General features: G+C 45.0%; 2 protein-coding genes across 3 annotated transcripts in view; one reads left to right on the forward strand and one right to left on the reverse strand.

Moving 5' to 3' along the window:
* Positions 1-172: 172 nt before the first annotated feature.
* LOC306936669 (large ribosomal subunit protein eL42-like) lies at positions 173-514 on the forward strand (the record flags this gene model as incomplete). The annotated part of the gene is made up of 1 exon (XM_079520259.1): positions 173-514. Exon 1 carries the CDS (start codon positions 194-196, stop codon positions 512-514), a length of 321 nt encoding a protein of 106 aa, XP_079376385.1. The 5' UTR covers positions 173-193.
* A 5874-nt stretch (positions 515-6388) lies between these two features.
* The window catches only part of mib2 (MIB E3 ubiquitin protein ligase 2), a 91736-nt gene continuing 73308 nt past the window's right edge, over positions 6389-24816 (reverse strand). For both annotated transcript variants that reach the window (XM_079525940.1, XM_079525939.1), the window contains exons 14-19: positions 21966-22092; positions 19682-20161; positions 14595-14776; positions 12991-13193; positions 11605-11670; positions 6389-10043 (exon numbers count right to left, since the gene is read on the reverse strand). In XM_079525940.1, the coding sequence (XP_079382066.1) occupies positions 9802-10043; positions 11605-11670; positions 12991-13193; positions 14595-14776; positions 19682-20161; positions 21966-22092 (1300 nt within the window). In that variant the 3' untranslated portion in view covers positions 6389-9801. The remainder of the gene's footprint in view (positions 10044-11604; positions 11671-12990; positions 13194-14594; positions 14777-19681; positions 20162-21965; positions 22093-24816) is intronic.

Consider the following 24816-nt stretch of genomic DNA (forward strand, 5'->3'; position numbering starts at 1 on the left):
ACTATGTGACATCACTATGTGACATGACGTCACTATGTGATGTCATAATAAAATATACATAAACCACCACAGTAGCCTATAGTTGTTATTGCTGGGAACGACCACACCAGTGTCAGTATCGCCTCTCTGTCTTTTGGCTAAAGATCAAGTGTAGTATCTTTTGTTATCTTTTCCTCTGCATCGGGTCACAGTCATGGTCAACGTACCGAAGGCCCGCAGGACTTACTGTAAGAAGTGCAAGAAGCACCAGCCTCACAAGGTGACCCAGTACAAGAAGGGCAAGGATTCTGTCTACGCACAGGGTAAAAGGAGATACGACAGGAAGCAGTCCGGTTATGGCGGTCAAACAAAGCCTATTTTCCGCAAAAAGGCCAAGACCACAAAGAAGATCGTGCTGAGGCTTGAGTGCATGGAGCACAACTGCAGATCCAAGAGAATGCTGGCCATCAAAAGATGCAAGCACTTTGAGTTGGGTGGAGACAAGAAGAGAAAGGGCCAGGTCATCATGTTCTAAGCACTTTGAGTTGGGTGGTGACAAGAAGAGAAAGGGCCAGGTCATCCAGTTCTAAGATCTGGAAGCACTTTGAGTTGGGTGGTGACAAGAAGAGAAAGGGCCAGGTCATCCAGTTCTAAGCACTTTGAGTTGGGTGGTGACAAGAAGAGAAAGGGCCAGGTCATCCAGTTCTAAGATCTGGAAGATGGTGGTTCTTGGAGTTCCAAGAGCTTTGTTTTCAATAAATGGATCAAATACAAAAATAAAAAATAGTATATAAAAGTATATAAAAAAATCGTATCAGTTTAATATCTGTTACGTCCCCTACTCGGGGACCATATGTTAAATTGATTTACACTTTTCGCGACTTTTCGTCGGGAAAAGTGCGGACATCTCGCCGGACATGTCACCGTTAAGGTCCCCGAAAGGCGTGTCAGGCCAGACAAGTCGCTGGACAAGTCGCCCCGAGGCGGGAGAGCCCGCCCAGAGGCATATCCCAGTGTTAATGATGTATATTATTTTTGAGAGATGTATGTTATGAGAGAGAGAGAGGAGATATTGTAGTGTACTATTTCTAGTTTGAGCCTCCTGATTGTATCCAATGATGTCCACTGATGTCAAGGTTGGCAGGGTATTTAATCAGGTCTCAATCAACCTGCAGGTGTTGCTGACAAGAGGCAAACAGTTTTCAGACTGTGTTTAGGAGGCTATCATTTACGTTTATTGCATTTATTTATGTGTATGCTGCAGTGACTATAGGCCTGCAGAGACAGATAATAAATCCTCATTATACCAACTCTACGCACATGTTTGGACATCACTTTCTGGAAACTACAACCCGACTGTCGGCAACCAGTAGTGCCACAAATGTAGGATTTGGGCGCTACATTAGGTCTGAAAACTGTTTGCCTGCTGGTATGTAGTTGTAGTGTACTATTTCCAGTTAAACAAATCTTATCTACCAATATTGAATATAACTTCACACATAAAATATCTATACAGATGCTTCATTTTTAAGCAAGCTTTATAGCAGTGGTTCTTTTCATGTCAGGGTCCATTATTTATTTGGCATTTTGAGCCTGCAATTTAGCCTCAGACCCAAAAACTTAAAATGTTTTGTTGTCATCAGATTGAGGTTGATGTTGGTACCATAATGTTGGTACCATAGGATAGATAACAGTCGTTGATCAACATAACAATTATTCTACATTCTCAAATTGTGTATAGATTTCTTGTACATTAAGCAAAGCGGATGTTTAACAATAATGTAAATATTGGTCCATTTGGTTTCATTTAACTCTCCACCATGTGCCATTATGAATAGTTATACTTTAAAAAGGTTTACATTGTATGCTCTCGTGTGCATAACACTGCTATGCCCCTTTAAGAAGCCTCCATTGATGTTTGGGGGATGTCCAGTTAATGGTGGGCCTGGCCTCGAAATTTAAAAAAAAAATCTTCTAAATCCTCCAGTTTTCTGAAATAAATATTTTCACGATTTTTCAAAAATAGCAGAAGCTCGTAGCGCGCCAGATCTGCTATTTTTCAATAGCTAAAGTATAACATAATGCTTTAAAACACCAAAAGGGGTTCCCGCCCAAAATGGGTTAATGCAAATATAGGGTAAATGACGATGGCTAATACTTCCATCAAGACATTTGCATGTGAGACATTTTTGGGTATTCACACATTTGACATGTCATTGAGGGCACTTAGAAGTTAGAACCAGTCACTTTATTCTCCGCTCCATAACAACAGTTCATACAAACAAGTCTTCTGAACAACATTATAAACTACAAGACGCAATCCCAGTGTTTTATGGTAATTTACTATCATACGTCGGTAAATTACATCACACCACTTCCACGGCGAGCTGTCTACAGATCCCGACGAGCTGTCTACAGATCCCGACGAGCTGTCCACAGATCCCGACGAGCTGTCCACCGGTCCGGCGACATGTCTTCACGTTTTTGAGTGGTGCAACCACTCCTATAGACAGCTATGTGTGTGGCTGTGTCCCTGGCTGGGTCCGAGCACGAAAATAGCTTTATAGCGTTTGTTCACCACCAAGTGTCACTGTTGCACAGCCTAAAACCCAAACACAGACAGGCCAGGGAGGAGGGCTTGTACAGTACAGTACAGTACAGTACAGTACAGTACAGTACAGTACAGTACAGTACAGCTCACTTCAGACGGATCTGATTTTAAAATTTGCGGCGAGTGCTCTCCACTTTTCCCCGCGGCGAGATGAAACCGGCGAGTTCTCCGGTATTCGATGGGATAGGGGCTTGCTCCGTCCACTCCACGCATCGACCTGCGGTATTGCAGTAGGCCTACCTCCAGGAATGGCGGACCGCACCCCCTCTACTTATGGTGGTGACAAGGCGTCAGTCACCGTCAATTAAAAAATGTATCCTACTAAAACCAATTTCTTAAAATAGGCTACAACTTAATATTTCTTATTTCTCTGGGCCGAGTATTTTACGGTTTGCTAATTCAAAAGTTACAACTACTACTACTACTATTTTGGTGTTGCGGTGGTGAAACTTTGAATTTCTTTATTATAAACTTTCACAACAGCCTAAGTACAAATATAATTATGAAAAAGCAAGTTGTTGTAGGCTATGTGGGGATTAATTGTGGGGTCAATATATCCTACTAAAACCAATTTCTTATTATTACTAGTTGAAATTGAAAATACAACTTAATATTTCTTATTTGTAAGCTAGCCTAGTCCAACTGCATGGCTCCCATTGACCCCATCATCACAGGGCGGCTGTGGCTCAGGAGGTAGAGCAGGTCGTCCAATGATCCCTGGGTAGGCGGTTCGAATCCCGGCTCCTCCTGTCCACATGTCGAAGTGCATGTCCTTGGGCAAGAGTCAAGACACTGAACCCTACATTGCCTCTAATGAGTTGGTCGGTGTGAGCTTGTCACCATTGGTGTGTGAATGTGGGAAGTGAGGACGCTGGCGTCGACTGTTCGCCACTTCACCTCCCATTGTATTCGGAATGAACCATTGTAAAGCACTTTGAGCACTTGGAAAAGCGCTATAAAAATGCAATTCATTATTATTCCACCGATTATAGTTTGCCGTTTGCCTCCCAGTGTCTTAATGCGACGAAACTGCTGACTGAAATGGGCGACTGAGATGGCTGGACAGCGAACATGACGTAGATGTAGATAATGTTAGTGACGGTTATGATATTACTGAATAAAGTTCTGTGGATGGAATGAGGATGAGGTTGGATCCATCCTGCCAAAGGAAGCTGTACCACTGATACTTGCTTTGATTTGCAAGCACCAATAGGGGGCGCCATCATCCCTTAATTGACAAGACACACACACACACACACACACACACACACACACACACACACACACACACACACACACACACACACACACACACACACACACACACACACACACACACACACACACACACACACACACACACACACACACACACACACACACACACACACACACACACACAATTTGCCGATTTAAACAGTATATCACATATGGAACTACACACTTCTCATAAAATCCTTCAAGTAATCTAAAAGGTAGCCTATTCAAACAAATGTCAAACAAAATAGTTTTAGTAGGGACACAGAGATGAAACCAATGTTTCGGACAGACAAACTGCCTCCTTCTAGTACCCTGCATTGGGATGCTGTTACCAGTAGATTGTTAGACGGGTACCCAACTAAAAGGAATAACATCCCTTTTTTATATATTAAACAAATCAAATACCCTGTGCTAGACTTAAGTTAAACTTTTAAACTGTTGAAAATGTATTTTAATTTTGAATACATATTGAATGATGAGAAGTTTTAATTTTCTTGAAATATTGCTTAAATATATATTTAGTTCGATTTGTCTTTGCTTCCCACTAGTGATGTTTCAGTAGTCATGACTCATGATGCTAAACAGAAATAACATGTATTATTATTATTATTATTATTATTTGAGTGGTGTAAACCACTCCTACAACTGGCTTTGTTAGTGTCTGTCTGTCTGTTTGTCTGTCTGTCTGTTCGTACCAAAAAATGAGCATGGTTGCTATGGCCACCCAGTTCACACGGGTGTGATTTCATTACGTCAGACATTACGTCAGACCACAGCTGATCAGTCTATATAAGACCTTACACCACTCAATTCACACGGGTGTGATTTCATTACGTCAGACATTAGCCTACGTCAGACCACAGCTGATCAGTCTATATAAGACCTTACACCACTCAGTTCACACGGGTGGGATTTTTTTAAATGCAATGTACCATAATTGAACAGTTATAGTGGACCAGGACCATGTTGTTCTTACCCAGTGGTTCAACCTTTTCAGGCCACGACACCCCAAAAGAATCATATTTGAACTGGGGACCCCCCACCCTGACAAGCTGGGGACCCCCCACCCTGACAAGCTGGGGACCCCCCACCCTGACAAGCACTCGGAATTGTTGGAGTTTTGAGGGATTATATTTATTTTCGTTTTGGTTCCACAGATAAATAATAAATACAATATTAGCCACTAGGCTACACCTTGCAAATCAAATTTGCCTTTCTTATATTGACAATTTGGCCAATGTTTGATCAGTTTTTATAGTATAGTTTGCCATCCATCCATCCATCTTCAACCGCTTATCCGTAGTCAGTCGCGGGGGCAACAGCTCCACCAGAGAGCTCCAGACTTCCCTCTCCAGAGCAACATTAGTGACTTCCTCCTGGGGGATTCCAAGACGTTCCAAGGCCAGTGAGTCGATGGGTTTCCTCCAACTGCGCTTTGGTGTCCCCCGGGTTCGAGTTTGCCGATTACTTTTAATGCAGTAATGCTTTTTTTTAATGTATTAAGTCTTAAAAGTTCTTAAATAGACCGCCTAAGTCCTGACGTAACTCGCTCATCCCCTCGATTCCCCTGGTTCACGGAAGTAATGTCTCTATGGAGAATAACATGGGGTCATCTTACAATCGTTTCATATAAGCATTGTGTGGTCCAAAAATAAACAAGCTGTCTCTGCGTTATTGTCAGGGAGGTGTCTCTGTATCGTTTGTGACAGTCAGTCACTCATATATGATAGTCTGTTTCTAGCGAAAATGTAACTAATTCACTAGCAGTAACAATAGCGTTTTTTCTTTCAGTTGATTCTTCATATCCATGAGTGAAACGGCCGGGATGACATTTTTCAAGCACAGTTCTTATATGAGGCAATCTAAAATCCCCCTATGGGGATTACAATGCAAATAAAAAGTGCATGAACCCGTGGATTTGCGCCCTCTACCGATATTGACGTCAGACTTCGGTGCTCTATTGTCGCTTCACTGTCTTGGGACCTCCGCGAAACCACTGTGCTTACTGACCGTGGATGGTGTTGCGTTGTCCCAAAGTACATATGATGTCATCACATTCTCAGAAAGGACGTCACTGGTAAAGCGCTGAGTCATTATGCAGAGTCACCATCAGGGACCCTAAAACAATTAGGACTGAGAACAAGAGCATACAGGCATACAGCAGGCTTTTGCTGGAGCGACAACACTATCAACTCTAACTGAGGTTATGCTTAACATTTCCTGTTCTGTATACCCTACCTTACAATGAAATGAAACTGCAGCTGGGCCCAATTTAGAACCCTGTCCTTGAAATGTCAAATGACAAAATGTAAAAAAAACAAACAACTAAAAACTTTAAAAAAAAAACCTAAACAATCAGACACAAATAGTGCTTCAAAAAGTTGTAGAATAAATTGCATCAGCTTTGTGAAGGCCAATAAAGGAGGCTACATGAAATTAGTCACTGTACAATTTGAATGCAAACGAAAGTAAAAGCCTGGGTACCGAGGCTACTGCTCAAACAATGCTTACAGTGACTCATAGTGACACGACACCAGGTCCTTAGAAAACGGTTCAATATTTATTGCAAAATATTTTTGTACAGAATACAACTGAAAAAACACCAACAGAGGAGGAATGGACAGTAAGGCCAACTTCATAACTCCGAGAGCTGTAACTGCACACACACACCAATAGTAACATGTTGTCAATGTGTTGCTTTAATAGTATTTCTCTTCAACAGGGTTTCCTCATAGCAACTGAACTGAACCGCCTTGTTAAATCCCCCCCCCCCAAAACAAAACAAAACAAAAACAAAAAACAAAAAAAAACTCTTTGAAAAATTATTGCCTTTGCACTCACCGCTTGCTTGACCTAACTTAGAACATCAAATGACAATCTTTTCCATGTCTCATGATTGCTGTAAGAAATTTGATTGATATTGTCACACAGAAAAAAGAAAATAAAAAGAAGAAAAAAAAAAGATCCAGACCATGAAGGATAGAGAAGGTGTTTTGGGACAGACTTTGATATCAGCTTGTCATTCAGGACACAACTAGGAGATCCCCCGAGCATTACAGCTTGAGGACAAAGAATATAGCTTCATTACACTGTCGTCCAAGCTCATCCTCTTCTAAGACCAGCAAAACTGAATGCATTGATAAAACTGTTAACACTCCACTTTATGCAAACCAAACCCAAAACGTAACCAATATCTTCAACGCTTACAAGATTTGAGTTCTGTGTTAGTGTAACTGACGTTGTCCAAAATACCTTAAACCCCACGTATAGGCTTGGCGGGGTTTCAGAGTAAAACTATAGGGCGTGCATTCGCGTGCACATCCTCATGCGATTTGGCACTGGTGTATTAGTACTCTCCTCAAAGTAAAACCTTGTGGTTAAAAACCCTCTCTCTGTCTCTTCATCTCGCTTCTCGATAATTAATTAAAATGTCTTTACAACTTTTCCACATAAAAAGGCAGAGTGAGACAGGATATACATTATTTTTTCTTCTGACATTCAAATGTACATCTTTAACATTGGCTCTCCCAAAACGTGGGATCTACAGAAGAAAACAACCAAAAAAAAAAAAAAACCTGTCTCTGAAATGTTTCTTTTTTTTTATATATCATAGAAAAAATTAAATAAAGATTAAAATAGATACATTTTTTTTCTCTTATATGCATAAGCCCTTCAAGAAAACAAACACATTACACAGGATGATGTACAATCCAGAATGTTGGTGGTGTGTACGATACCTTGTCTGCAGCCAAAACCGCAGACAAGGGGATATAGGGCAGTGGTTCCCAAAGTGGGGTCCGGGGACCCCCAGGGGTCCTTGAGGGAGTTTCAGGGGGTACCCAGCTAAATGATAGTTTGGAACCAAATGGACCCTTATGGGTCTGTAACTCTGAGAGTGTACAAATTGAGTCCATTTGTACACTCTCAAGAGTTAAATTAACATTGATTTTACAATATAAATTGGGGTCCCAGAGATAGAAATGCCATTAAATGGGGGGTCCGTAGACTAACGCATGTCAAACTGGGGGTCCTTGAAATTCAACTGGTTGAGAATCACTGCTATAGAGCCGAAAAAAATCTTCTCTTATGGGGGTCCCTGGCATGTCTTTTCAAATGGGGGTCCGCGGGCCAATTAGTGTCAATTTGGGGGTCCTTGACATGAAAACGTTTGGGAACCACTGACATAGGGGGGTATCTTCTCAAATAGACCCGAGGAGGATGGTGGACAGGAAAACTACGAGGATGGTGGACAGGAAAACTACGAGGATGGTGGACAGGAAAACTACGAATCCGGAGCAGCAATTGTTTTGCCCTTCTAATTCAATACTGTACAATACATCTGTATGATAAATAAAATAATGCAAGTCTCTTCCTTTCAACTGGGTGACCCCAGGGACTGTTGTGTGTAACACAACTCGACACAAATTTAATAGAAGATGGGTCTCGGAGGAGGGGCCATGAACAGATACACAATACCAGCGAATGCTTCCGGGTGATGGTACTGGTACTGGTACTGTCGTCTGATTTCACTTATTCATTTTAGTGTTTTAAAAGGGTTTAACGGGTCTCTTCTGTTTTGTCGCGGCGACCAATGGTCCCGCTCAAGAAACATTAATTTCACAAAAGAGAAAATGTGGAGTTTAAATTTAATCGTTTTCGTCGGCCATTAAGTTAGGCGTAACGTTTGTGAGGTTGTTAATTAATTATATGCATGATAATATGACCTGTCATAAATGTCCTTCCTCTTTGGTGAACATACACCAAAAAAAATGTTCAGATAAATTACCGACAAGGGGGCACTCTTAAAACCTTTTGTGGATATCACAAGTGCTTTCAATGATTCGATACCCTGAGTAGAGGATGTAGGCTTGGGGTGAAGTTCAGTAGAAACAAAGAGTTTAGCTAAGCAAACACAAAAAAGAAAGAAAAAGAATGACATTACTATGCAATAAGACCTTTCACACATAAATAAAACCTGTACTAATTACTTGTACATTAAAAACCACAAATGTAACCAAAAAAACACCCACGACAACAGTCATTTTCAGCTTTACAATATGCATATACTCATGCATATATAGTTGTGTATTTCCCCTTGCATACAGGCGAGTGGTTGGGGACTACATAAGAGAGCCTTTAAGCTATACCATCACCCTCTCCATAGACTAACACTGATTACAAAGAGATCGATACAAATGAGAGAGCAAACATACTTCACAGGAATCATGGTGGGGAGTCGATGGGACTGGGTTCTCTGTGGGCTTGTAAACGGGCAGGTAGAAAGGATGGGTAACAGACATCCACTAAAAGCAGCAAAGATAAAGGGGGGGGTTTATAAGAGGTGGGCAGGGGAGCGACACATCCCCTTTGTTTTGTAAGCTTCCATCACAGACGTCCTCTTTGTGCACCGATTTTTTTAGAGTTAGCGAGGGTGTGACATCGAGGGTCAACCTTCACGACCACAATGTCCTTAAACACATCACACCGAGCGGAAGGGTGGGGTTAGGTTAGGTTAGGGGGTGGGTGCGTGCGTCTCCCTCGTACGCAAAAAAACGAGGGGGCGATGAATAACAGCGCCTACGTGGCTGCGCGTGTTCTCCCCACCGCAAATGACTAAATCCTTGAACGAACCGTTGGGTGGAACCAGTTGTAGCTGGTGGGGTGGGCTCGGGGGGGGGTGGGTGTGGCAGGTGACAACCCAGTCTCACCCGAACACGGTGAAAAAGCACGGATTGACAATATCCGTACATACAATACTAGCGAAAGCCACGCCTCCGTCGCGGTCAAAACAGTAGTATAATATGTACCGGATTTGGGTTTTTTCTAGGCGTGTATGAACGGAAATGCCGATCCGTGCTATTTCACCGTGTTTGGGTGTTTGGCTGCGCGGGTGATGAGGTTAGACGAGGCGGGCGGGGGCGGGGGGGGACAACAGGCCAGGGGGGAGGTCGTCACACAAACAGCTGGATGCGTTCGCGGATGGTCTGCCGGCAGATGGGGCAGGTCTTGAGCGCGGCGCTGCAGTCGATGCAGGAGGCGTGGCCGCACTGGAACACCAGCTTGATCTGGTTGTCGATGCAGATGGGGCAGGTGATGCGCTCCTCCATCTGCCGGTAGCGAGACTGCAGCTGCTCCAGCAGGTTGTGCTGCTCAGAGTTCTCCGTGCCGGGGCTGCACTCCACCTCGGTCTGGTCTGCAGGGACGCAGAGGGACACGGGGGGAAGATGGAGAGGTCAATGACTGGCCTTTTGTTTATTAACCCATTCTGAACGGGAACCCCCTTTGGTGTTTCAAGCATTATGTTATGCTTTAGCTATTGAAAAATAGCAGATCTACAAGCTCATAGCGCGGCACCGAGTGCCGCGCTACGAGCTTGTAGGTCTGCTATTTTTGAAATATCGTGAAAATGTGCCGCAAATCTTTGAATATACTCTTTCAGAGCGAACGTTTTTAACTCAAATCTTTGCTTCTGGGGGGTCTACTGGAACAACATATTTTCAGATGGGGGTCGACGGCCAAATACAGATAATTCTGGGGCTCCTTGACATGAACAAGTTTGAGCACCACTGACATAGAAACATAGGGTTTTCAGAAAACTGTCATGATTTAGAAGGCATTCGTCCTCAGGTCTAAATGGGTTCAAATGTTTCTACGTCAGTGGTTCTCAAACGTCTTCATGTCGAGAACCCCTAGAATTATATGGATTTGTGCGCCGACCTCCATCTCAAAATATGTTGTTCCAGGAACCCAACTACGTGTGGCATAATAACGAGAAAAAAACTGCCTGCACCATGTTTTATTTTAACTCTGGGAACAGAACCAGTCCTGGACAGACCCACTTCCATAATGTCATTAAGCAAGTCAGAGATGTATTTTGGCCCTAAACGTAAAGCGATTTAACGATGATCAGCAATATATTGTAAAGACATTCTAGGAGTCAGTAGAGATGTGCACATTGGTGTAATGAGCTCAGGTTTCTTAGTTCTACTTGGAACTCTAGCGGCCGGCTACAACTTAACCCATTTGGGCCTGACGTCGAAATAAAAAACAAGTCTTCTGAAAGAATGTATATTTAAAGATTTGTGCCGCAAAAATAGCAGACCTACAAGCTCGTAGCGCGCCACTCGGTGGTGCTCTATGAGCTTGTAGATCTGCTGCAGACAGAGCGAGGGGATGTGTGTGTTGGTGACTGTGTCCAAGTGATGGTCGTTGATGCTCGTTAAGGCATCAAGGAAGGCAATTGTAGGTCAAGTAGGTCTACATCTATTCTAAGATATCGTCTTAAATAAAAGTTGTGAAAATATGAAGCGTGTTGTCAAGTGTACATGAGATTGATAGGGGGAGCAAGGAGAAGTGTTTCTAAGAGTTGTTTGGGCCATGAACCCTCCAACTCTTGCTATAAATGTTAATACGCAAGCTTTGTGAATATAGATCTGAATCATAAGTACACCAATAGTAAGTAAATATTCATTAGAATTGTCAAATAAAGCACTAGCACTAATTCACTTTGTACTGTGTGTACTGCAGACTATACATTGTGATGGTAAGACAATTCCTTTGTACTATTCAAAAGCTAAAATAAAATAAAAAAAAATAACAGCAAGACATGAAAATACATAAGGCTTAATTAATTTTCATCTTTGGCACTTGATACATTCAAGACAGGGATGTCTTTGCCTGGACAAGAATTGGGTTATTTTGGGTTGTATGGATCACATAACAACCAATAACGTCAGGCAGTATGTATGGTTTACCTTGTCTGATCTTCTTAGTGATGGTGACCTGGCATTTAATGCATTTCTTCATCCGATGGGCACACTCTGTTAGGAAGACAAGGAACAAGGCTCAGCCAGTGTGCAGTGCACCAGTTACAGTACATACAACTTCAATCTCTAGACTTCGAACTCTGAGAGTGTACAAATATGGTAAATTAAATTTGACTGTATCTCAAACATTCTCATTTCAAGGAGATATCGTATCGTATATCGTTGAAATGTTAACCTTCCAGGATTCAAATTCAAAAATAGCAAAATTTGCTGAGCTTGTAGATCTGCCACAGACCTCCCTTTGATAAATTATTTTGTCTGTGGGATCCCGATCTAAGAACATTTTAATAAGGTGTATGTCCTTAACTGTCTAGGGTAATGTAAGTATAGATAACAGTGGAAACTCTGATCATAATTGACACATTCTTGTATGATTCTAGTAGTACGATAAGATGAACTATCAGTCATGTATCTGGGGACCCCCTGGAACTCCCTTAGCCCATTAAAACCTGGAACACATCTGTGTCGCCTTGTTTTTTTTGACAACTTTAACCATTATTTTTAAATTTTAGCTATTGTAGAAAAAAGCTTTCACACACCTAGAAATAGGGCGTATGAACAGGTGCGTAGGCCAGTGGACATCAATAATAATAAGAAAGATCAGCCCGTTTCGGTCCCTCTGGGATTGAAGATGGTCCAGAGGGACTGACACGTTGCCTTAACCCATTTTGGGCGGGAACCCCTTTTTGGTGTTTTAAGCATTATGTTATGCTTTAGCTATTGAAAAATAGCAGATCTACAAGCTCATAGCGCGGCACTGTAGGTCTGCTATTTTTGAAAAGTCGTGAAAATGTGCCTCAAATCTTTGAATATATATTATTACAGAGTGAACATTTTAACTCAAATCTTTGCTTCTGGGGTGGGGGGGGGGGGGGTCGGGGGGGTCCCTGGAACAACATATTTTCAGATGGGGGGGCGGAGGCAGATTACATTTTTTTGGGGTCCTTGACATGAAATATTGAGAACCACATACAGAAACATAAGGTTTTTCAGAAAACTGTCAGGATTTTGAAGAATTATTTTAAATAATAAAAGTAAAACTCATATACCGAGCAGATACTCAGTGTGCAGGCGGCTCTTTCTTCTTATCAAACTTTAGCTATTGAAAAGTAGCAGATATACAAGCTTGTACATCTGATATTTTTGAAAAATCGTGAAAACGTGTGCAAATCTGTGAATATACAGTATAGTCTTTGAACAGCGAGCGTCTTCAAGTCAAATCTTTGCTTCTGGGGGGGGGGGGGGGTCCCTGTTACAAAATATTTTCAGAGTCCCTTAAGCCCTCCTCTGTGCATCACATATAGTAAATAGTACCTTCGCAGGCGACGCTGTGCTGACAGGGGCAGAAGAGGACGAGCAGCGACAGCTCGGAGCAGATGAGGCACTCGCTGGGGCCCGGCGGCATCATGGGCAGCAGCGCCAGGTTGGTCATGGTGTTGGGCGTGGTGTGGACGCGCCGCAGGCTGGCGCTGCTCAGGCCCTGCTGGCCGCTCGTGATGGCCTGCAGCCGCTGCAACCTGTGTGGAGCGACGACAATGGCACACAGAAACACACCGTGCGTCACTGTGTGTGGTGGCCGCCGCTACGGGCAGTGGTTTTCAACCTTCAGTTGACCCTGACACACGGGCCGAACCGAAACACCTTTTTTTTGGGGGTCGTTTTTTAACCCTTGTTTTTACTGCCACCTGGTGGACGCAGAGCCAACCGCATGACTGCCGAGGCGGTTGTAATGTGACACACGCTGGATTCACATCCTGTTTGGGCGGCCATCTTAGATGCTAAATAAATAGCATCAATGCTAGCGAGCTAAAATGAAGCCATCCTTGCTCTAGAAAGCGCCAATGTTCCCATCTAGACGAACATTTTTCGTCTTGGTTTCAGTACGAAATCAACACTGGTGAGTGTACCTGTGCTTCTCATAGTGAGGGGGTGAGTGTACCTGTGCTTCTCATAGTGAAGGGGTGAGTGTACCTGTGCTTCTCATAGTGAAGGGGTTGAGTGTACCTGTGCTTCTCATAGTGAAGGGGTGAGTGTACCTGTGCTTCTCATAGTGAAGGGGTGAGTGTACCTGTGCTTCTCAGAGTGAAGGGGTGAGTGTACCTGTGCTTCTCATAGTGAAGGGGTGAGTGTACCTGTGCTTCTCATAGTGAAGGGGTGAGTGTACCTGTGCTTCTCATAGTGAAGGAGGGGTGAGTGTACCTGTGCTTCTCATAGTGAAGGGGTGAGTGTACCTGTGCTTCTCATAGTGAAGGGGTGAGTGTACCTGTGCTTCTCATAGTGAAGGGGTGAGTGTACCTGTGCTTCTCATAGTGAAGGGAGGGGGTGAGTGTACCAGTGCTTCTCATAGTGAAGGGGTGAGTGTACCTGTGCTTCTCATAGTGAGGGGAGGGGGTGAGTGTACCAGTGCTTCTCATAGTGAAGGGGTGAGTGTACCTGTGCTTCTCATAGTGAGGGGAGGGGGTGAGTGTACCAGTGCTTCTCATAGTGAAGGGGTGAGTGTACCTGTGCTTCTCATAGTGAAGGGGTGAGTGTACCTGTGCTTCTCATAGTGAAGGGGTGAGTGTACCTGTGCTTCTCATAGTGAAGGGGTGAGGGTACCTGTGCTTCTCATAGTGAAGGGGTGAGGGTACCTGTGCTTCTCATAGTGAAGGGGTGAGTGTACCTGTGCTTCTCATAGTGAAGGGGTGAGTGTACCTGTGCTTCTCATAGTGAAGGGGTGAGGGTACCTGTGCTTCTCATAGTGAAGGGGTGAGGGTACCTGTGCTTCTCATAGTGAAGGGGTGAGTGTACCTGTGCTTCTCAGAGTGAAGGGGTGAGTGTACCTGTGCTTCTCAGAGTGAAGGGGTGAGTGTATCTGTGCTTCTCATAGTGAAGGGGTGAGTGTACCTGTGCTTCTCAGAGTGAAGGGGTGAGTGTACCTGTGCTTCTCAGAGAAGCTCTTGATGAGCTGCAGCACCGTGGCGTTCTCGGCCACCAGGTCCAGAGGACTCTTGCCCTTGTGGTTGGCGTAGTTGACGTCGGCGCCCTCTTGTGCCAGGAAGCAGGCGATGGCGGCCCCGACGCTCAGCTCCGTGTTGCCCAGGAGGCCCGAGGCGTTCAGCTGTGCATGGGGCGGCAGATGGAAGGACAATTTACCATTTAGGCATTTAGCAGACGCTCTTAAGCCCAAGCGACTTACAGTAAGCAAGAACAGCACATGGTAATGCTTCCAATAGATATAAATACTCATCAAGATTCATGAGTAAGCTAAGAACCTAACATCCTTCTAACAGTGGAATATCTATATCATGAAACTATGCGTACACACTATAGAGTGCTATGTCTGCATAAAATGCTATGTAAATTACACAAGTTGAGCCTTTGCATACGCCTGTAAGGTCGTCGCGGCGGTCGTGCTACAGGCTAAGATGGAGTCTGAAGAGGTGAGCTTTCAGACTACGCCGGGAGATTGGGCGTGAGTCTGCAGTTCTGATTGCAATGGGAAGTGCGTTGCATAGTTTTAGAGCCCGAAGGGAGAAGAGGTGGTCTAGAAGGAGGGAGGGAGGGGACAAGAGGACAAGCAATGACGACGCTGAATGTGTTTGAACCAATTGTGCAGGAGCATCAAACGGGATTACCGACCCACGAGTGCCATGTGTTTACCCCGACAGTAATAATTGGCACTGATCCCCGTTTAAAGAGCCATAGCCACACGGTCGGGTCAGGCACGTTTAGTCCATTGATGAGTCGTGTTGGCTCCCACGATTATCACCTGCTTCTGTCTTAACACACTGTACTGTGGAAGCTCTGAAACAAATGGTGGAAATAAGTAACTCCTACTATAAGCCTACCGTGTCTAGCTCGCTGCTTAGCAGAAATAGAAGTAACTCCTACTAGTGAAGCCTACCGTGTCTAGCTACTGTAGCTGCTTAGCAGAAATAGAAGTAACTCCTACTATAAGTCCACCGTGTCTAGCTAGCTGCTTAGCAGAAATATAAGTTTAAAAAGGTATGTCTGGTGACATACCTTTTTCTGTCTTTTTTTTAGGTTTTCTGAGCTCAATTGCACCCAAAAAAACGTACATTTTCAGAGTAAAAGCTGCCATATCTGCGCGGCACCCCGAGCTGCTATTTTGAAAGAAATCCCGGCGCTGATTGTGTTAACAATTTTTCAAAAATGGCAGATCTACAAACTCGTAGCACAGCATCTGCTATTTTTCAACAGCTAAAGTATAACCTAATGCTTAAAACACCAAAAGGGGTTCCCGTCCTGAATGGGTTTAATTACAGACCGTGCAGCATTTGAAGACCGTGCGAGAGACACTGACCCTGTGGTAATTGTACGATAAGACTACCAGTAGGAGGAGAAAAAAGAAAGAATAAAGGCCAATGTTGGAGGCCAACAACAACAACAACAACAACAACAACAGACAGAGGGATGTTGGTAATTGAACTAAAGCCACATTGACCTGAGCTGTCCGGCTCAGGTCAATGTGGACAGACCCAGATCCAATCAGTGTGCAAGAGAACTCCCCCGATATCTGCTGCTGACTGCGGTGAAAACAGCCCCTAGCACTCAGAGTGTGTGTGTGTGTGTGTGTGTGTGTGTGTGTGTGTGTGTGCACACGTGTTTGTTCTCAGCCTTGGCAGGTTCCCAGGCGTGGATGAGGGGTGCTGCAGTGTTTGGGGTCAGACTGACGAGAAAGGACACCTTTCAGCGGTCCCATTATATCTGCCGCAACACTCCACAGTGATCATAAACCAGACATCAGGGTTTAAGACATGAGAACATGAGAACCAAATGTTATCTTATACTCCACTGTTCCCAAAACACCAGGTCGGGACCCATTAGTGGGTCGCGTACACATAATATTATGGGTCTCTTTATTTTTTTATGTTATTACATATTATTTCAAAACATTAAAAAATATATATATATATATATTCCCAAATAAACCAAACAAATCATTCATTTTTTTCCAGTAATTTCATGAAAAAATATGAGAAATTCTATAAATTAGAAAACTAAATGTTTAAGAAGTAGTGAAAATAGCCGATCTACAAGCCCACAACTCGGCGCGAAGCGACGCGTTGTTCTCTTTAATTTCGACATGGAGAACCAGCGATGTAAGTCTTTGATTGTCACTGAAGACCATGACGATTATGTTAGGACGCTGTAAAAATCCCTGGCATTCATTCATTTATCTTACGGGTCCACTTGGTTACACGAGCACTCGAACACAGACCATTTTAAAAGTGTAGGAACGTTAGACCGACTGCTGCCACCTGAGATGAGGTGATACTGTGCAATTCGACTATCCTTCAGCACTGCCCCGCTCAGTGGCGTGCACAGATAGACACTAGGGGGTGCTAGAGCACCACCTGCCCTTGACCTCTGGACAGCAATGTGCCCTTTAAAAAAAAGAAGAAAAAAAAAGAAAAAGAAAAACCCTTTTTTTTGTACAGCGTACATTATGTGGACCATGGTGACATTGATCAATTCTTGATACAAAAAAAGCTTCTAATATATTATTTATCCCCCAAAATCTATAAATCTCACACTATTATGGCAACCGGCCGGTTCCACACGCTGCACAAGGTGCCCTTTTTCACTTGAGCACCTGCCCCTCTAAATGTCTGTACACGCCACTGTCCCCGCTATGGAGAGGATCCTTCTGCAACGTGCCCTTCAGCCATTCTCCAAGGGCTCCTGTTAGGAGCTATGGAGAGGATCCTTCTGCAACGTGTCCTTCAGCCGTCCTCCAAGGGCTCAGGAGCATTGGCGTAATGGCTGTTGCCGTGAACAAGTGCCCTCGTTAGTCTGTGACTAGAGGAACGCTAACGATGCCACACGTGAAGGACGTTATAGAGCACCGAAGTCTGACGTCAACATCAGCAGAGGGCGCAAATCCACGGGTTCGTGCACTTTTTATTTGCATTTATTTGCATTTTTATTTGCATTGTAATCCCCTAGGGGGATTTTAGATCACCTCATATAATTTATTTTATGTTTTTTTGCGGCTTTTGCCTTTATTTTATATTTTGTATAGAGGGACAGACAGTGTAGGAGTGTAGGCTAATTGGGGGAGAGAGATGGGGGGGTTGACCGTGACATGCAATAAAGGCCGTCGGGATCGGGAGACGAACCCGCGGCACACTGCCAGACTCGGACTACCGGCCAAGGTGCCTGGACCGCTGAGCCACGGCCCAGGCCGATCACCTCATATAATAACTGTGTCATCGCAAAAAGGTCCGTCGCGCCGGCGTGCAAAGGGTTATGGGAAATTGAGTCCCATTGTTTACAACGGCGAATTTGCTGGAGGAACAAGACGTGTGCTGAGGGGGCTGTTGTTGTGATCGCTGCTATGGGATATTCTTCTACACTACGACAAGCGATTACACCGTTTTAAAGAGGATTTTCATGACAAGCAACTCAGCGGTTTGTGCACTGGCTGCTCAAAGGTAACTCTATACTTAGGCAGTCTATAGGGTATTATACCACCGTACATTGCTGTTAAAACAATATAACTTCTACACTTGCTGTGGCTGTAATTTGGTCTCCCTGCTGTTCCGTTGAGACATTTAGATCCTTTGTCTAGGTTGGACACGACCTTTGACACCGTCCTATTTTTGGTTCGACGATGCGGTTTGGGTTTCTAGCAGCTCAGTGGTAAAAATATCACCATTTGCGCAGGAGATCAAATCCAGACATAGAACAGGAAAGTTTCATAGTGCAGCTTTAAGCACAAATACGAGAAGCCCCCACCCCGCACGCACGCACGCACGCACGCACACACACACGCACACACGCACACACGCAGTGTGACAAATATTCGACAAAGAACAATAAAAGACTCGCCTTCAAAGCAGTCAAAAATGTGTCCTTTTTCCTCCTCTTTGAACTCGCCCACTGTCCTCATCTCTCACTCTGCACCTGCCACCACTTAGCCATTAACCATCTCCGCCCACTTCCTTCTGTCAGACCATTGTTGACACAACAAAGCAAACTCCTTTCTCCTTCCCTGATCCTAATCTATAGTATATCGCCTATTTTGTTTACTCTGCTCTCCTCCTCCTCCTCCTCCCCACAGCCTGACCTCTCTCACCTCACCCTCCGCTATTCCACAGTAAAAGAGAATTCCTTTCTCCTCCACGCCTTAATTTACTCCCTTTTTGAGCGGCGCTAACCGCCCCCAACATGTGACGTTGTGTGTATGTTTGTCTATGCCTTATTATTCCGCCCCCTGTGACGTCATGTGGGCCATTATTATACAACAGGTCGTTTTGAGGAAGCAATCCGATTGATTCAAATAGCCATCTAGCCGTGCTTCAAACGAGCAAACGCCTCATCGAACCATGAACATAAGCTGTGCTGAGTCTCGCTCCTCTCCCAGAGAGGGTTGGCTAGTAACCTCGCGTCACCAGGCTTTCCACCTCGGAGGAAAGCCGGAAGAATAACAATAAAAGCTCTCGTAGCCTGTAGCTTTTATTGAGAAAAATCGCTTTGAGGGAAAAGGAAGCTCCGGATGATTGTTGACTGCAAAACAATACTACAACATGACGTAGCCATATCATCCGCTCCCGACCAGATCATAAACCCGAAAAGGAATGCTGCCCAGGCTAGTTGGCTAGTCTAGCGATTTTCTTGCGCTTCTGCTCTGCTCACGAAACTCGCCTATCGGCTAGTTCCTGCAGCAATGCAGGCGTGCCATTAATGACGGTAAAGCACAAATATAGTGTAATATTGCTTAAAGATGGAGTGCCGTGATTTTAGTATTTTTTCCAGTTTTTCTTGTGTGATTCATGTACATTGGCCAGTTTGTGACACAATTATTTTTATTTTATGGTTATCTTTTCATTTTCAGTTACAGCTACATTGTTGATGAAATCCCTTGCAGTATATTGAATATCGCAATATGCCGAATATCGTGATAGGGCCTTAATATCGCCACAAACACATCGTGTCGTGACTCGTGAGGTATATACCCACATGGTCCCACCCCTATAGTCCCCGGACCCGTCCTTACCTTGCAGTAGAGCAAGGACGACGAGGAGGACGATGAAGAAGACCCCTCCCCGCTCTCCTCTACGGTGGTGGTGGAAGCAGTAGTAGTGACAGTGGAGGTGGTTGTGTTGGGGGTGGTGGTGGTGGTGGTCGTGTTGGGGGTGATGGTGGTGGGGTTGGGGACGGTGGTGGTGGTGGTGGTGCTGGCTGCGCAGCCGGCAGCAGCAGCAGCAGCAGGAGGAGGAGGGTTGGCAGGGGCAGTGGTGGCGGCGGCGGCGGCGGCTGCGGCAGGGGCGGGGCCCATCGCCGTCAGCAAGGTGCCGGCCAGCTGCGGGCGTTGGCCCAGCGCCACGTGCATGGCGGTGTCGCCGTCCTCGTCCTCTATGTTGACGTCGGCGCCCTCGTCCACCAGCAGCGTCACCAGCTCGCCGTGGCCCTGCGTCACCGCCAGCTGCAGCGCCGTCTGGTTGCGGTTGTTGCGGATGTTCATGTCGCAGCGGCCCTGCGGGAGAGAGAGAGAGAGAGAGAGAGAGAGAGAGAGAGAGGGGGGAGTTTGTTATGGTTATACTGGCTTGGCGTGAATAGCCCCTTTTTTAGAGCACTGGTTCTGTTTGTGCATCCACTACACATTCTGTATCGACATTTGTGGGTCGCGGACACATTTTTAAAAACCATGAAAAAATAAAGAAAGGCTCCGCACACTCAAATCTGTGCACAATCGGGTATTCTTTTTTTATTGCAAGATTTCGGCCTATTGACTTTCTTCAGGCGCCAGATTGGAGTGTGTGGAGCCTCGCTTTATTCATTTTTTCATATCCAAACTTTTGCGACTCCAGCACCTCACCCAAGTCTATCAGCAGATGAGCGGTGGCTTTTTAAACTTTTTTTGTCTGAAAAACCATTCCCAAAAAAGATAAATTATTCATGAAAAATGTCATGAATAAATAAAAAATGAAAATCTCAGCAATTCCATAAATCAGAAAACAAATGTTTAAACTTTAAGAAGTAGTGAAAATAGCAGATCTACAAGCACACAACGTGGTGCGAAGGGTCACATTGTGAGCTTGCAGATCTGCTATTTTCACTAGTTTGGGTCTGGAGCTAAAAGGTTTGGGAACCACTGCTTTAGAGCGAGAGGAGGAGGAGAGGATGGGGACAACATGTCACTGCTTTAGAGCGAGAGGAGGAGGAGAGGATGGGGACAACATGTCACTGCTTTAGAGCGAGAGGAGGAGGAGAGGATGGGGACAACATGTCACTGCTTTAGAGCGAGAGGAGGAGGAGAGGACGGGGACAACATGTCACTGCTTTAGAGCGAGAGGAGGAGGAGAGGATGGGGACAACATGTCACTGCTTTAGAGCGAGAGGAGGAGGAGAGGACGGGGACAACATGTCACTGCTTTAGAGCGAGAGGAGGAGGAGAGGACGGGGACAACATGTCACTGCTTTAGAGCGAGAGGAGGAGGAGAGGACGGGGACAACATGTCACTGCTTTAGAGCGAGAGGAGGAGGAGAGGACGGGGACAACATGTCACTGCTTTAGAGCGAGAGGAGGAGGAGAGGATGGGGACAACATGTCACTGCTTTAGAGCGAGAGGAGGAGGAGAGGATGGGGACAACATGTCACTGCTTTAGAGCGAGAGGAGGAGGAGAGGATGGGGACAACATGTCACTGCTTTAGAGTGAGAGGAGGAGGAGAGGATGGGGACAACATGTCAAGAGGAGGAGGAGAGGATGGGGACAACATGTCACTGCTTTAGAGCGAGAGGAGGAGGAGAGGATGGGGACAACATGTCACTGCTTTAGAGCGAGAGGAGGAGAGGATGGGGACAACATGTCACTGCTTTAGAGCGAGAGGAGGAGAGGATGGGGACAACATGTCACTGCTTTAGAGCGAGAGGAGGAGGAGAGGATGGGGACAACATGTCAAGTGGTGCTGCTGCCTGACAGAGAGGAGGAGGAGAGGATGGGGACAACATGTCAAGAGGAGGAGGAGAGGATGGGGACAACATGTCAAGAGGAGGAGGAGAGGATGGGGACAACATGTCAAGAGGAGGAGGCGAGGACGGGGACAACATGTCACTGCTTTAGAGCGAGAGGAGGAGGAGAGGACGGGGACAACATGTCAAGAGGAGGAGGCGAGGATGGGGACAACATGTCAAGTGGAGGAGGAGAGGATGGGGACAACATGTCAAGAGGAGGAGGAGAGGATGGGGACAACATGACAAGAGGAGGAGGCGAGGACGGGGACAACATGTCAAGTGGTGCTGCTGCCTGACAGAGAGGCTGGAGTGTCCTCGGCTCACCTCCTTAACGAGGATCTCGGTGACGTCGCGGTGGTTGTTGAGGGCGGCCAGGTGCAGCGCGGAGAAGCCGTCCTCTTTCTTGGCGTCGACCAGCTGCCGCGCCCGGGCCACGATCTTCTCTGTGGCTCTGCAGGGAAAACAACCACCAGACAGACACTGGTTACATTTCTATACAACTCTTAAGGCCCCATTTTTGAGTGCAGTCACATCCAGTCCAATCCGATTCAAGTCTGATTTATTTCTCAAATAGGATCTTTTGGCCCGACCGTTCACACTGCATTTGCGACCAGTGACCAGATCGGATCGGTCACAGATCTGTGTGTTCAGACTGGCAGCCAAATCCAGCCTGAATCAGATCTGTGCCACATCCAGATTGGAATCCCATTTGTTGAAATAAGTCTAAACACAAACAAGTAACATCCGATTTAGATCAGGTTGTTGCATTTAGACCGAGACGGCTCTCCTCAAATCAGATTTGAATCAGATTTGAAATCACCTCTGATTGTGACTCAAGTCACATTTGTAAAATTCGGATTCCATGTGACCTGTCTGCATTTTGACTTATCTAAACATATCAGATTTCTATCTTGATGTGACACAGATCTGATTTAGGCTAGATTTGGCTGCCAGTGTAAATGGGGCCTTATAACTCATTATAACGTACATATGTACATTTTAAAAGCTCCAATCCCTACGTTTTATGTCTTTATATCAGCTAATTGCAACAGTGGCCAAACTACAACAAAGATGGCAGCACGTCTCGTGTCCCGTTGTGTGCCGTCTGCTTCATATAACTTTATTGACATTGTCAACCAGTAGCTGTCCTACCGTATAGCAGACATCTCTCAGTGGAAGAGTAGGGCTTAAAATAAGTCCCAGATTGTAGCTTTAAAAACTATTACTACCAACCACCACCAAAAAAAGATGAATATGTTTATGTATATTAGACAGTTTTTTTACAATCTGAATAATGTTCATGAAATGTCCAGCTGGTTAATTGCAACCCTGCAGGTCACAGGAGGAAACAGAACCAAGTGGACGGCATGCAGAAGCTTTATGGAGCTTAGTTTGTCACTTCTCAAACATGTACACTACAGTATACAATACATACAGTATAGCCAATGAGCTGGCTCCAATACAGAACAGGAATCTAAAGGAAAGTACAGTACACGCATCTCTAAAAAACGTTCAGGTGCTGAACAAAAAGATACGTACAGGAGAAGGAGAAGTAGTCTGCACACACACACACACACACACACACACACACACACACACACACACACACACAACAGTGTGCCTGTGTCGCACGCTGTGTACAGCAGCTTAACAGGCATCTGACTGTGTCCCCCCAGCTGTTGTAGAACGGGGGGGGGGGGGGGGGGGGTGAAGAAGCCAGGCCAAACGACAACGCAGAGGTCCCGCACACACTGTGGGCCCCCAGCATGGCAGCCGGCAGGGGGATTACCACGAGAAAGCCTAAAGCTTTTACCCAGACACTCTAAATACTACCGCTTGACCTCCAGATGCCGACTGAACCTGCATTACGGGATTGTCGCTTGTTTCATGTCCTCCTCCTCCTCCTCCTCCTCCTCCTCTCATGGTGTCACACGGTACGGTTTTCTCAAGCCATCTGTAGTCGTAAATCATAGTAATATACGCAGCGAGGCCACTGTAATGGTTGCCCTTTTACCGGGAAGTTGTAAACAACATGCTCCACTGTAAAATAAAACCTATGTTCCCCTGCTTATTAACGTGGCGGAGCTTTACCGTGGCGCAGGGACGGGACGCTGCAAATCATTTTGTGTATGCACGTCGTAAAATCGGACGCTTTATACTGGCCATAAAGTTAAGAGGAAATGTCATTCGTCCTCATCCTACAGAGTCAAATCCTCTCTGTTAATGTGTCCATTTGAAACTCAGAGAGCTTACAAATGTAACCATTTTGTGCACGTCAAGAAACACTGAGGATTTGACTGTGTGTGTGTGTACACAGTATTGTGTCATCTTTCTGATTTTCATGTCCTACCAGGGGATTCGAAGCCCCGGTCCGCCGCACGAGAAAACCATTTCAACCACTCAGCCAACGGACAATCCCTGCTTGGCCTGATAGGGGAGACTCTGCGTTTATGAGTCTTGAGGCAGTACTAGGTTTCACCTACTGCAGCGCAACCAATTGTGTCTCAATGTCTCAATGGAAGAGTAGGGAGGCCACCTCCTCCAACCACTGCAGATGTATCAATTATATTGTATTATCTCTACCATACATACAGTATCGGTTAAAATAATGTTGTATTCAATCAAATATGCTATGGATTGCAGCTTTATATCTCTGCTGTCTGGAAGAATCCACCTAACTCCATAATGTTAATTTTTCAAGTGAAAAAACAGCCAGGTCAAGTGGAGTTAGGAGGTTTTTGTCAAAGCGCTTTATAATTTTCATTGGTTTGATGTTTTTGTAACGTAAAGGGTGTTCAATAGCAATGATTTATATATATAAAAAAAAAAGATGGCTAAACGGGTGGAGTTAGCTGGTATGGCAGACAGTTTGAGGATCCAATGGAGTTAGGAGGTTTTCACCGAAGCACTTTTTTAATACTTTTCATTGGTTCGATGTTTTTTTTAACCAACACACAGACGTAAAGGGTGTTCAATAGCATTGATTTATGAACAAAAATTATCTAAAACCTCAAAAATGGAGTTAGGTGATTTCTTCCAGACATCAACGCTACGCTACAACATGTTCTCTCGGACATGAGGCTGAACTGGAGGATCTGACACGAAAAGCGAAGCAAAGAGCCTTTCCTTCTGATGCTGCAGCGGTTTTAGAAGTTGAGCCGTCCACTGCCCTGTG

The sequence above is a fragment of the Electrona antarctica genome (assembly GCF_951216825.1).
Source record: "Electrona antarctica genome assembly, chromosome: 2".
Lineage (NCBI taxonomy): Eukaryota > Metazoa > Chordata > Actinopteri > Myctophiformes > Myctophidae > Electrona > Electrona antarctica.